This window comes from Porites lutea, chromosome 14 (genome assembly GCF_958299795.1).
Source record: "Porites lutea chromosome 14, jaPorLute2.1, whole genome shotgun sequence".
Taxonomy (NCBI): domain Eukaryota; kingdom Metazoa; phylum Cnidaria; class Anthozoa; order Scleractinia; family Poritidae; genus Porites; species Porites lutea.
In genome coordinates, this window is record NC_133214.1 from 19,453,132 (window position 1) to 19,465,611 (window position 12,480).

At 40.8% G+C, this 12,480-nt stretch overlaps 2 protein-coding genes across 2 annotated transcripts; one reads left to right on the forward strand and one right to left on the reverse strand.

The window, feature by feature from the left end:
* LOC140924028 (tachykinin-like peptides receptor 99D) lies at window positions 1–2,143 on the reverse strand. The gene is made up of 3 exons (XM_073374033.1): window positions 2,140–2,143; window positions 818–1,019; window positions 1–445 (listed from the first exon to the last, which is right to left on the reverse strand). The coding sequence occupies exons 1-3, from the start codon at window positions 2,141–2,143 to the stop codon at window positions 1–3; spliced, it is 651 nt and encodes a 216-aa protein (XP_073230134.1).
* Window positions 2,144–3,469: 1,326 nt separating this feature from the next.
* On the forward strand, window positions 3,470–8,393 carry LOC140924559 (uncharacterized). The gene is made up of 5 exons (XM_073374582.1): window positions 3,470–3,671; window positions 3,790–3,979; window positions 5,231–5,582; window positions 5,904–5,957; window positions 7,722–8,393. The coding sequence occupies exons 1-5, from the start codon at window positions 3,532–3,534 to the stop codon at window positions 8,033–8,035; spliced, it is 1,050 nt and encodes a 349-aa protein (XP_073230683.1). The 5' UTR covers window positions 3,470–3,531; the 3' UTR covers window positions 8,036–8,393.
* The last annotated feature ends 4,087 nt before the right edge of the window (window positions 8,394–12,480 follow it).

Genomic DNA, 12,480 nt, shown 5'->3' on the forward strand with positions numbered 1-12,480 from the left:
TTATCTCTGCAGGCCTGCGCTATTATGAAATCTTACAAGTGCTATGTTTTGAATTGGATTCTGATACCTTTGATGAACGTTTTGATGTGCACTTTGCACGACTTGTGCGTTGCGTCCCGGTAAAATGTTACGAAATATAACTTTCCTGAAGCCAAGTCTAAAAGGTTCGCTAAAGATCGCATAGAGAACAGGATTCATGGCAGAGTTAAGCACTTGTAGCCAAAGGATAAATGGAATTAACCAGATGGGTAAAGTGCGTGCCAGCTCTCTAGCCAGAGGATGTATCCAGACGAAAATAAATTGCGGTGCCCAACAGATAAAGAAAGAAAGTACAACAGCAATCATCATTTTGGTGATTTTCCGTGCCATACGATTTGCTTTCTGTTGTTGCAAAGCGCTCGGTTCTCCAGGAATGTGCCTTGTCCACAGATGATAGATGATGATTGGGTAAAGTATTAGCATCACTGTGAATGGAAGTAGAAAGCATATGCTCAGCGTGATCACCATACTTAATGGAACTTGTTCTACGTCGCAGACTGAGATGTTCAGTCTTGAACTCGAGGAACTTTTACCGCCAATTTCGTGCCACATGTGTATGGGAAGTAAAATAGCCGCGAGCCATATTGCGGGAATAATAACCTTTGTGAATTTGGACCAAGGTTGGTGCTTCAGTGGTCGGATCACAGCCAAAAAGCGATCTGTTTGTATCCCAACCAGGCTAAAACTACAGCCCAGGAGAGCGACCAAAACGAGATAGAAATTCAGCTTGCATAGCAAACCTCCAAAAGTCCCAGGAATCCAAACTAATCCAACAAACAAGAACTTGATTAATGGCGGGGACGTCATTGAAGTCGTTACCAAGTCTCCACAGGCCATGTTGAGTATTAGAAGGAATGTAGTGGACTTCAATAGCTGATCCTTTCTGATTATATAGATCACCATCGAGTTACCGAAGAAGGACACAATAAATGCCAGGCTGGTCAGGAACGTGAAGACTACTTTGATAGTTAAGGAAAAGTCTGGCGATTTCAGGAAAAACAAAGAAAGGGGAAAAAAGGAAAGTGAAACTTAGAATTCAACTTTTCTTGATATTTAAAAAGGTCAAAAAGCCTGAAATTAAGGTAGTATAAGCATGACTTGACTACTAAAGAATGGGAAACTTATTCAGTTTTCCTCTTTGACACCAAGCCTGGATCCTTTTACGAAGAACACACGATGATAAAATTTAGTCAAAGCTCATAAATACACAATTTAAAGCACTTTTTATTGCCTAGAAAACGCCATAAAGTCAGGGTGATAAGTTGCAACTGTTTTTATAACGCCAAACTTGTGGACCCCTCGAAACACATTAAAATTTTCGGTTAAAATCCAGGGTTTATATTTTTTTTCATATAATACCAAAGCAATTAATTTTTTATGAATGTCTTTTAATGTGATATAATAAGATCAAAGTATTTTTCCTTTTGGTCTTCTAGGTCTGATAGTAATTTAAATCCAAAGAACTATTGTGATATTAAAAAAACGCCAATTTTTGAAATTTCTTAAAGCCCTATATTAATATCTACAATAAAACGGACCCAAATCGGTGATAGAAAATTAAATATTATGCACAGAATTAAGAAAGCTTTTCTGGCTAATGGCGAATTTATCCTTGTGTCGGGTGGTCTGTGCTGTTTTCCATTCTAGGTGCTGCTTTTTTGGCAATGGTCAAAATAATTTGCAGCTTTATCCTCTCTTGGTACTGTGGATTATTACAACGCCTCTGAAACTGGCCAAGTAAATATTCTGAATTAATTAACGTTTTTTGTACAACGGCTGAAGTTTGTTTATTCTTCTCTTTGTATAGCCTCATATATATTTGGTTAAAAATAAATTTATATGATCAGTGTTTTTAATAATAGAAAAGTTGCTTCTTAGCAGACAGCTTGTGGATGCCATGAAGTATCTTAACATGTTTAAGATCATTGAAACTACAAGAAAGTTTTTCTTAATATGGTAATTTAATTTAATCTCGCTCCTCCTAAACCAGAGATACGATCAGCTAGATATAATTTAGCACAGAAAAGTAAATGGAGAGACTTGAGATTAATGCGGAAACTTTCCCCTGTACAAATACAAACAAAGAAGGAAGGCACGTACCCATCAATTATAAATACACAGACAAAAAATTAAAGTTAACGCAAAAAGTTAATAACCGACACCTCTTTTAATTTACTGTTCGTCCTTTATTTGAGTGTTTATTCGGTGGACACGGTTTTAGCATTGACTTTTCAAGGATGCCGGACTAAAACGTTTCAGTTAGAGTGGCAGTCAAGAGCGCTTCTGGCGCTTGAACCTTCTCTGACGAGTTTTTCACTGCCGATCGCGATTATCATTTACATTATTTTGCGCCTTACAGCTGTATACACAAACGGCAATTGGTTTGCACGTAGACTGCAAAACAGTCCGCATTTTGGCGTATTCAAGTACGCACCAAGCAGTGAAACAAAAGGTCTGGAACTTCTTTACTGATTGTGAGAAAAAAAACTGACTGTTTTGCAGTCTAGTTTGCACTAGAAAAGAAGAATTTTAGCAGCCTTTTAAAAAACCTCTAATTTAATTCGTTTTGTTTGTTGTAAAGCCTGGTAACAGTACAGAAGCCTAGTAGCGTTGCAGCCCGGTGGAATTGTAACTCAAGATATCACGTGCTCCATGAGGCCATGTGAGTGTGAGAGCTAAGAGCACAACCTTGCTGTAAAATGAGTTCTCTTGGGCTGTATCATGGCTATCTAAAAAAAGGCGGAAATTTGACAGGAGACAAAAAGAAAAACGTGAGAAAACTAACATGCATATAGCTGTAACAGGCACAAAAATACATTCAACAGAAAATAATAAAAAGCAGCACTTTCTTGTGGTACTGTATATTATGCTGCACCAGAGGTTCTAACTTCTCTCAGAGGGGGAACGGACTCCTGTTCTCAGTTATTAAATATTTTTTTGCTTACATCTTGAAGGTACGAATTTGTCTCATCTTATCATTTTTTTAACCTGGAATACCGTATTTCCTCAAATAATAGCCGGGGGCGATTATTTCTTTTCTTCGTACAGACAGGGGGCGAATATTCGACGGAGGCGATTATTTAAACTATTGCTCACTGGAAGTCGTGCCCTCAATATTTTGCTATTAACTCAAAAAATAATCACGTCAAATATGATTAATTTTCAGAGCTTGAATCGTCACTGATAAGTTTTGCTGAATCTCATTGCACTTGAACTTGACAGGGAGAGGATAAATGGAAGAGAAGATGGCGAGAGGGGCAGGGGAGGGACGATTATTCGTTTAGGCGATATAAGAGGCGATATAAGAGGCGATATACGATCAGCTCGTCAACAGGCCACTTACAAAAAGCTCGAAATTTACGCGAGGGACTGGGAATAGACAGCTGGCGCGGGAGATTTATATGAAAATGGCGTGACGAAGATGAACAAAGTTTTTCAAATTTTCGCCAAATTCGGCGTCCGTTTGGGTTTATTTTTCAGTACTTGACACCTATGGAACGACAAGAAGTAGTCCTCAGCGACGGAGATGGTTTTCAGAGCACTCAAACGCTCTTTAAAAGAGTCATGGCCGTATGTTACATACAGACCGTGATCACGGTAATCAAAAACTCGAGGAAGAAAGATCGTCAAAAGTGAGCTGTTCTACTTTGCAGTAAACTTGTTTAATGTTGTTTTAACTGATCTTCACACACTGTACAAGATCTGTGTTAGGGAATGCTTAAAATATGTGTATTCTTTGTGAAATTGCAGGAGAGGAACTGGTTTCTATTCAAAGCTAACATTGGATGGGTTCGGCGAAATTTTTGGGATCTTCACGAATAACCACGTGTTGAATTCAATCGGTGAAGCTGAAAATGCATTTGCTACTTTTGGTTATGACGACGCGAGCGGCGGTCAGAGAGTTAAATTAAGACCTGAAGTAATCTTTCGAACAAACAAAGTGAGTTTATTTAGCAAGCAATAGTGAAAGTGAAACATTTCTTCTATCTGCTCACACTTGGTGCTCTCCTGCTGGCACCATGCCAAGCATGATACTCACAAGTTACTAATGTGAACGCAACTTTTTTGTCGAGTACCTACCAACATGAGACAGTGACCAGAATAATTAGGCAAGGTATCCCTGCCTGAGGACAATGTTAAGACCTGGTACTTGGCCAGGACCTATAGTGGGCACTGGGTCCCTGTGTGCATAAGTTCTTCGTTAACCTCATAACACTTTGACCATAATCCAGTTATGCTCACATTACAAAAGCCATCTGACACAAGTAGATGACTGGGTACCGTATTTACTCAAATAAGTGCCCAACCTCGAATTTAGCGCCCTCCTCAAATAAGTGCTCATTTTAAAGGCAGAAAAAGTTAATAGAGACCTTAAGCAAGGACGACGGCAGTGAAGTTCTTCATGGTTTCACTGTTGCTGGTGGATCTCCACCCTAATAAAATACCCCTCTTTCTTAGGTGTCAAGAATGTCAGAAGTGTATTGGAATTGGGGGTCCAAAACATGGAAATTAAGGTCGAGAAAATTGTAGTTCATTTCGCAGAAATGAAAGTTTACTGAGATTAAAGAGCATTAATTTCCTGTAATAAGGTATTTTAGGTTTCGCTCATTTTGGTGGCTGTTCTCTTTGTTAGAATTTTGATTAATTTTGGGACACAGCTCCGTAAATGCTCTTTTTCTGTGAGATGAGCTCTGCTCAGCTCTGCTCTTAGAAGAAAAACAGAATGTTGGTATGTAATTAGACTGTTCACAGTCCCCTATTTTTCTGTGAGATCGTCGAGATCGAGCGCGTCTTAGCATTAATAGTGGCCATCTTGATTTTCAGTTGAACCGATTCTAACCTCTACTTAGGGGGCGGGGTGTAATCCCTGACGCCCGCCCCCTCGGTACATCTGAAAATCAAGCCATTAACGGTAAGACGCGCTTGGTCTCGATGATCACACGGAAAAATAGGGGACTGTGAACAGTCTAGTATGTAATTATCAGTGAGCTGAAATAATACCTAATAATATTTTATTGTGACAAAATCTGGAAAGTTTCTCTTCATCATGAGGTTTTCACTGCCATTGACTTCTCTGTTGCTCAAAGTCCCTATATATCATTAAACCTTCAGTTATTTAGATTTATATTATTGTTATTATTTATAACCTATGATTTCACTTCTAACAAGTACCCTTACCGTTTATTTCTAGGAACTAGACTACACATTTGTCGGCATCAACAAAAAAGAGATTGATGATTTGAACCTAAGCATACAGCCCATTGTTATGGAGCCAGAACCAGAACTTAGAAAGGATGATGGAATCTTTGTAATTCAGCATCCCAAAGGTCAACCTAAGCAGTACAGCCAAGACAAAATATTAGGAGTTCAACCACCTTTCGTCTTCTACAAAGCTGACACGGAAACTGGTTCCTCTGGATCCCCTGTACTCACAACAGTTGGGTTGAAGCTGGTGGGAATCCATCACAAGGGGAGTGAAGAATTGAGCTACAACAAAGGGACATTGTGTAGTGAAGTCTTGCAGCATCTGAATAGTGGAATGTGTATGTCACTTTAGTTACTTCTGAGATATGTTCTGGAACGAACCTTGTGGCACAAATTTTATTGATAATAACACATATTTTGCCACAGTTTCAGTCTAAAATGTGTCTTAGTTCTGTGGTTTTCATGTTGCTTTGAACTTAATGAAATTTTGGTGGATGGTGGAACCTTGATACAATGAATCACTTTATATTAATGAAACCCCATTAAAACAAGCAATATTCCTCCCATCTTTGCAAAATTTGCAGAATGCCATCTTTTTTTGTCAGGCTAGATACATAATTATACTTGCATATCTTGATTGCTATTTATTTTTTTCACAGATACCCAGCCTTCTGGAGGTTTCTCTGACAGCCAGGATAAGGAAATTTTTGAAGGTATTTTATCATTGACCAATCTTAGAGCATTTTAACGTTCCTCCATCAACACCCCACCCCTTAGAGTAAATTTATCCACTGTTCTCAGGACAATAATAATTCCAAAAAAGGTTGGCATCTTTTCACTCTGCAAAAATTTGCTTTGGAGATTCCTCCAGCAAATATCTGTTAGCTATAAAAATGTGCAAAAAGAAATATATTTAACTTATCACTAGAAATTCCTCAGGCAAATATCTTTGAGCTACAAAACTGTGTAAAGAATTATTTCACTTATTACTGGCACTACTGTATGGCCCTCACTTTTATGCATGGTTCCCGTAAATGTTCGTACCTACTCCATTGAGAGTCAGTAGAAATTCTGAAGGGGAGAGGGGGAGGGGGCTCTTAAAAACCAATATCTGAATTCTAAATTCAGGGCTCAAAAAAAATCCCGTCTAGTAGTCCAATACTAGAAGATTTTTTTTTGCTGGGCATGTCACTTTTAAAGCTTACTAAGTAAGCTTTGAAAGTTGCCCAGTAGGTAGGGGTTCAGGCAAATCATTCTCTAAACTAATTCATTAACAAAGAGGAGCAAGAAGTGGCCCTGGTCAAGAAAAATATGAGAGCTGCTTGCCCAAAGGACAAGCTGGGATTCAATTTTTTTAGCACAGTAAAATTTGGTTAAATGTAATTTGACTAAGTTAACCACCAAGAGCTTAGCGGTCAAGTGGTTCATAAGCTTAGCAGTCAGGCGGTTCACAAGTGTAGCGGTCAAGCGGTTCACAAGCATAGCGGTCAAGCGGTTCACAAGCTTAGTAGTTAAGCGATCCACAAGTTTAGCGGTCCACAAGTTAAGCGGTCTAGCGGTCCACAAGCTTAGCGGTCTACAAGCTTAGCTGACAAGCAGCCCACGAGCGTAGCGGGCATCCAGCGGTCAATCCCATAAGTGCGGGCTCACATGGTTTGTGGTAGCTTTGTACACGGCTAGGATCTGTGAGTTCTTCGTCAAGCGTTTGTGCAGTGGTCTGTGGAGCGGTTCATTTAGCGTCTTCCCCCCCCCCCTCCCATCCCTATTTTTCTTCCTTCCACTGTTTGATCAGTGTGATGGGTGCCTGGAATGGGGGCTCATGGCTGGGTTGTGGGGATTTGCCAGCCATGGGGGCAGTTTTTCTATCTAGGGGCTGGCTGGCCACAGTGGAAGCCCCTGGGTATACCGGGCACCCACCTTCCACTTAAGCAAGGCAGTTGGTTAACTGAAATTTCTTCAGAGAGGTGAAAATGGGGTCTCACCCCGGGGGGTACTCTGGATTTCAAGTGACAGGGATGATCAAAGAATTTTTTGGGGTTTGAAATTTTCGATTTCAGGATTTTTTGGGGTAGGAAAATTTTGGCAAGTATTTTTTTGGGGGAAGTTTGATTTAAGTAGGGATTTTTTTGGGTATTCAAAACTAATGTTTCTATTTTTCATGTTATATCATTTAATGCTTTCTGGAAATTTTTAGGGCTCACAAATTCGGCATGGGGATTTTTTCGGGGTTAAATTTTGGTCCAGGGATTCGTTTTGGGGTTTGTTTGAACCCCAAGGGATTTTTTCGGGTTTTGATTTTTGCCCCCATCCGATCATAACTGTCACTTGAAATCCGGAGTACCCCCCTGGGGGGTCTCAACCAAAACCCTTTATTGAGGCTGACATATAGATGTTTCCTATAGATAAGGAGGTAACCATGTTTTGTAAGTGGGTGTATTTGAAAAACTGACAGGTGCATCGTTATTTTCTCTACACAGATGACCCTCCAGCCAAAAAGTTAAAATTAGAAAGCAAAGAAAGTCAACAGCCATCTGAGGATGAACTTACGGATTTGTCGAAGGAAATCACTCAATTTTGGAAACATCTTGGACGTAAGCTAAAAATACCCAATGCAAGTATTATGGAAATTCAGAGTGACAATATTCAATTCCCAGGGATAAAAGAGAAAGCCTTTCAGATGTTAATGGTCTGGGTGGAGTTGCGAGGGGAGTTAGCTACATATGGTGAATTATCAAAGGCACTGAATGCACTTGATAAGAACAGGCTAGCTCAGAAATACTGCTCTTTATAACAATCATTGTAAATGTTAGCCCATGCAGTAATGCTGGTTTTATGTACTAGTACATTATGATTTTTGACACTGATCTGGAGAAAGAATTTGAGGAACCAAAAAATCACCCATGTAGGATGAATCGTAGCCTTGGACTAGCAGATCCTTTTGGCTAATAATTAGTGGTATGTAAACCCACTATTAGCTGATGATTAAGACATAGTGATGTTTGGGAAAGAACTTTCTTACATATGAAAGGTGGATTCTACCTGAATTCTCAGAGAGACACAAACGTGTGGGGATCAAGTATTTTGACTTCCAAATGTTTAGTCTATATGTCTAGTGACCAAACTTCAGAGTTCCACTGAAATCGATCATTATATGTTTCTGGGAAACTGCCCACCTACCCCTCCCCTAAGCCAACATCAACACTTACCTCTCACCTAGGGAAAAATGTTGGCTTCGGAGAGGGGTAGTTGGGCAGTTTCCCAGAAACATTTTATGATCCGGAAATTGAAAACCCACACAACTGGTGTCCAGGCGAATTTGCTTTGGAATTCAACTCAGATCACATGAAAATTTCTTGTATCTGTCAGTTACCAACAAAATTTTCCAAAAATACCATTTTAGGCTTTTGAAAAGTTTGTCCAGCTAAACAGTTTTTTTACCGATTAACTCCATACAGTTTTTTAAAAAGCTAGAATTAGATAGGTTTCTCGCTATTTAGTCCCAAGTTCTTGACGAGAACAGTTCCTTGATACAAGAGACAACCTCTGTTCCGATGGTATCCACACTGAAAGGCTTACAACTGCATATACATTGTAAATAGTATTTTTAAGACAGTTTTATTACAGTTGACATTATATATTATTTATTGACGTTGAATATTCTCATGTAGGTACGTCTGTGTTAGTCATGTCTTGTCAGTGATATGAATTATTGTTCCAAACTTTCCATGTATTCCTTACATGTATATCTTATCTTACAAAGTCAATACAAACCCACCAAATTTCCACAAACTACACCTTGAGATTGGAACAAGAAGTAGTAAAAGTTGTTGTGAGAAAGATAATTATTGCCATGGTTGCAGTCATTACTAGGCTAGGAACGTTGAAAACTAAGCTTGAGTTTGAGAAGTCTACAAAGAGATGTTACACTCTTCTGTAGAAACTCTACTAAACTGAAAACAGAGAAAAGGTTTATATATTTCGGACTCTCATTTGACTTTGTTAGTTAGCAAAAAAAGCATTTTCATATTGACAATGTGAATTGCTTTTCCACCTTTTCCTTAATGCCATTCATTTCTTTATTTAATGGTAGACTTACGGTTGTAGTCGGTACTTCAGGGTATTCTGTTTTATGTGCTTCAGAATAAACTGTTTTTTCGTTTATGTGCGTTGCTTTAAGCTTTGTCTTCAGCCACAATACATGTAGTTTTGCAGAAACAGTCCGACCAAAGTAGTAGCCTGGTATTACTGTCTTGTTCCTCTCTTGGTAAGAAGAAGCTGATAAGACAACAAACCCTATTATCAGCCGCCATGATAGCTGCCCATACACCACAAACCTAGAAGCTAAGGCGGGCCCAGAAGCCGCTGATATTTGAGGTACAAAAACAATAAGGGATTATCTGAAAAGCTGTATTGCCTCCTAAACTTACTTACGATAGTCAACGTCATCATTATCATCATCATCATCATCATCATCATCATCATTGTAGTCGATGGAGATTGGACATATCACCTTGCAGTCTAAGTCGGAAAGGATGTCGATTATCTTTCTCATGTCCTTTAGCAGTCGTACTTTAAATAACTCAGTTGCTGCAAGGCTATTAATAAAAATGCACACTTCGCACTGTTCCACCTTGACTGTTTTACTGTTCCACCACACTGTTCCATTATGACTGTTCCACTTTTCCACCACACTGTTCCACCATGACTGTTCCACTGTTCCACACTGTTCCACCTTACTGTTCCACTGTGCCCCCACACTGTTCCACCATTACTGTTCCACTGTTTCATTACACTGTTCCACCATCAATGTTCCACTGTTCCACCACAGTGTTCTGCCATGACTTTTCCACTGTCCACCACACTGTTCCACCATAACTGTTCCACTGTTCCACCACACTGTTCCACCACACTGTTCCACCATGACTGTTTCACTGTTCCACCACACTGTTCCACTTTTCCACCACACTGTTCCACTATGACTGTTCTCCTGTTCCACCACACTGTTCCACTACACTGTTCCACCATGACTGTTCCACTTTTCCACCTCACTGTTCCACCATGGATGTTCTCCTGTTCTACCATTCTGTTCCACCATTACTGTTCCACTGTTTCATCACACTGTTCCACCATCAATGTTCAGCTGTTCCACCACACTGTTCCACCATGACTGTGCTACTGTTCCACCACACTGTTCCACCATGACTGTTCCACATTTCCACCACACTGTTCCACCATGACTGTTCCACTGTTCTACCACATTGTTCCACCTTACTGTTCCACTGTCCCAACATTACTGTTCCACTGTTCCACCACACTGTTCCACCATGACTGTTCCACTGTTCCACCCCACTATTCCACAATTACTGTTCCACTGTTCCACCATTACTGTTCCACTGTTCCACCATTACTGTTCCACTGTTCCACCATCACTGTTCAACAATTACTGTTCCACTGTTCCACCATTACTGTTCCACTGTTTCATCACACTGTTCCACCATCAATGTTCAGCTGTTCCACCACACTGTTCCACCATGACTGTGCTACTGTTCCACCACACTGTTCCACCATGACTGTTCCACTTTTCCACCACACTGTTCCACCATGACTGTTCCACTGTTCCACCACATTGTTCCACCTTACTGTTCCACTGTCCCAACATTACTGTTCCACTGTTCCACCACACTGTTCCACCACACTGTTCCACCATGACTGTTCCACTGTTCCACCCCACTATTCCACAATTACTGTTCCACTGTTCCACCATTACTGTTCCACTGTTCCACCATCACTGTTCCACAATTACTGTTCCACTGTTCCACCATTACTGTTCCACTGTCCCATCACCACTGTTCCACTGTTCCACCACACTGTCCCACCATGACTGTTCCACCATACTGTCCCACCATGTCTGTTCCACTGTTCCACGACACTGTTCCACCTTACTGTTCCACTATTTCATTACACTGTTCCACCACAACTGTTCCACTGTTCCACCTTACTGTTCCACTATTTCATTACACTGTTCCACCACCAATGTTCCACTGTTCCACCACACTGTTCCACCATGACTGTTCCACTTTTCCACCACACTGTTCCACTTTTCCACCACACTGTTCCACCATGACTGTTCTACTGTTCCACCATGACTGTTCCTTTGTTCCACCACACTGTTGCACCTTACTGTTCCACTGTTCTACCATTACTGTTCCACTGTTCCACCATCACTGTTCCACTGTTCCACTGTTCCACCATACTGTTCCACCATGACTGTTTCACTGTTCCACCACACTGTTCCACCACACCGTTCCACCATCACTGTTCCACTGTTCCACCACAATGTTCCACCATGACTGTTCTACTGTTCCACCATGACTCTTCCTCTCTTCCACCACACTGTTCCACCTTACTGTTCCACTGTTCCACCATTACTCTTCCACTGTTCGGCCATACTGTTCCACCAGGACTGTTTCACTGTTCCACCACACTGTTCCACTTTACTGTTCCACTATTTCATTACACTGTTCCACCATCAATGTTCCACTGTTCCACCACACTGTTCCACCATGACTGTTCCACTGTTCCACCACACTGTTCCACCATGACTGTTCTACTGTTCCACCACATGGTTCTACCCTGACTGTTCCACTGTTCCACCTTACATTTCCACTGTGCCCCCACACTGTTCCACCTATACCGTTCCACTGTTTCATTACACTGTTCCACCATGAAGGTTCCACTGTTCCACTGTTCCACAGCACTGTTCCACAATTACTGTTTTGCTGTTCCACCATTACTTTTCGACTGTTCCACCATCACTGTTCTACTGTTTCACAATTACTGTTCCACTTTTTCACCATTACTGTTCCACTGTTCCACCACACTGTTTCACCTTACTGTTCCACTATTTCATAACACTGTTCCACCATTAATGTTCCACTGTTCCACCACACCGTTCCACCATGAGTTTTGCACTGTTCCACCACAGTTCCACCATGACTGTTTGACTTTTCCTCCACACTGTTCCACCATGACTGTTCTACTGTTCCACCACACTGTTCCACCATGACTGTTCCACTGTTCCACCACAATATTCCACCATGACTGTTCCACTGTTCCATTACACTGTTCCACCTTACTGTTCCACTGTTCCACCACAGTGTTCCACCATGACTGTTTCACTGCTTCATTACCTTGTTCCTCCACCAATGTTCCACTGTTCCACAATGACTGTTCTAT

Excerpts from the sequence above, each read along its gene's own strand:
- LOC140924028 (XM_073374033.1), bottom strand. Across the intron at positions 446-817 it reads CCGCCATTAATCAAGTTCTT|AATCATCATCTATCATCTGT; the intron begins GTTTGTTGGATT and ends AATACTTTACCC.
- LOC140924559 (XM_073374582.1), top strand. The coding sequence starts at position 3,532 with ATGGAACGACAAGAAGTAGTCCTCAGCGACGGAGATGGTTTTCAGAGC. Across the intron at positions 3,980-5,230 it reads TAATCTTTCGAACAAACAAA|GAACTAGACTACACATTTGT; the intron begins GTGAGTTTATTT and ends GTTTATTTCTAG. Across the intron at positions 5,958-7,721 it reads GGATAAGGAAATTTTTGAAG|ATGACCCTCCAGCCAAAAAG; the intron begins GTATTTTATCAT and ends TTCTCTACACAG.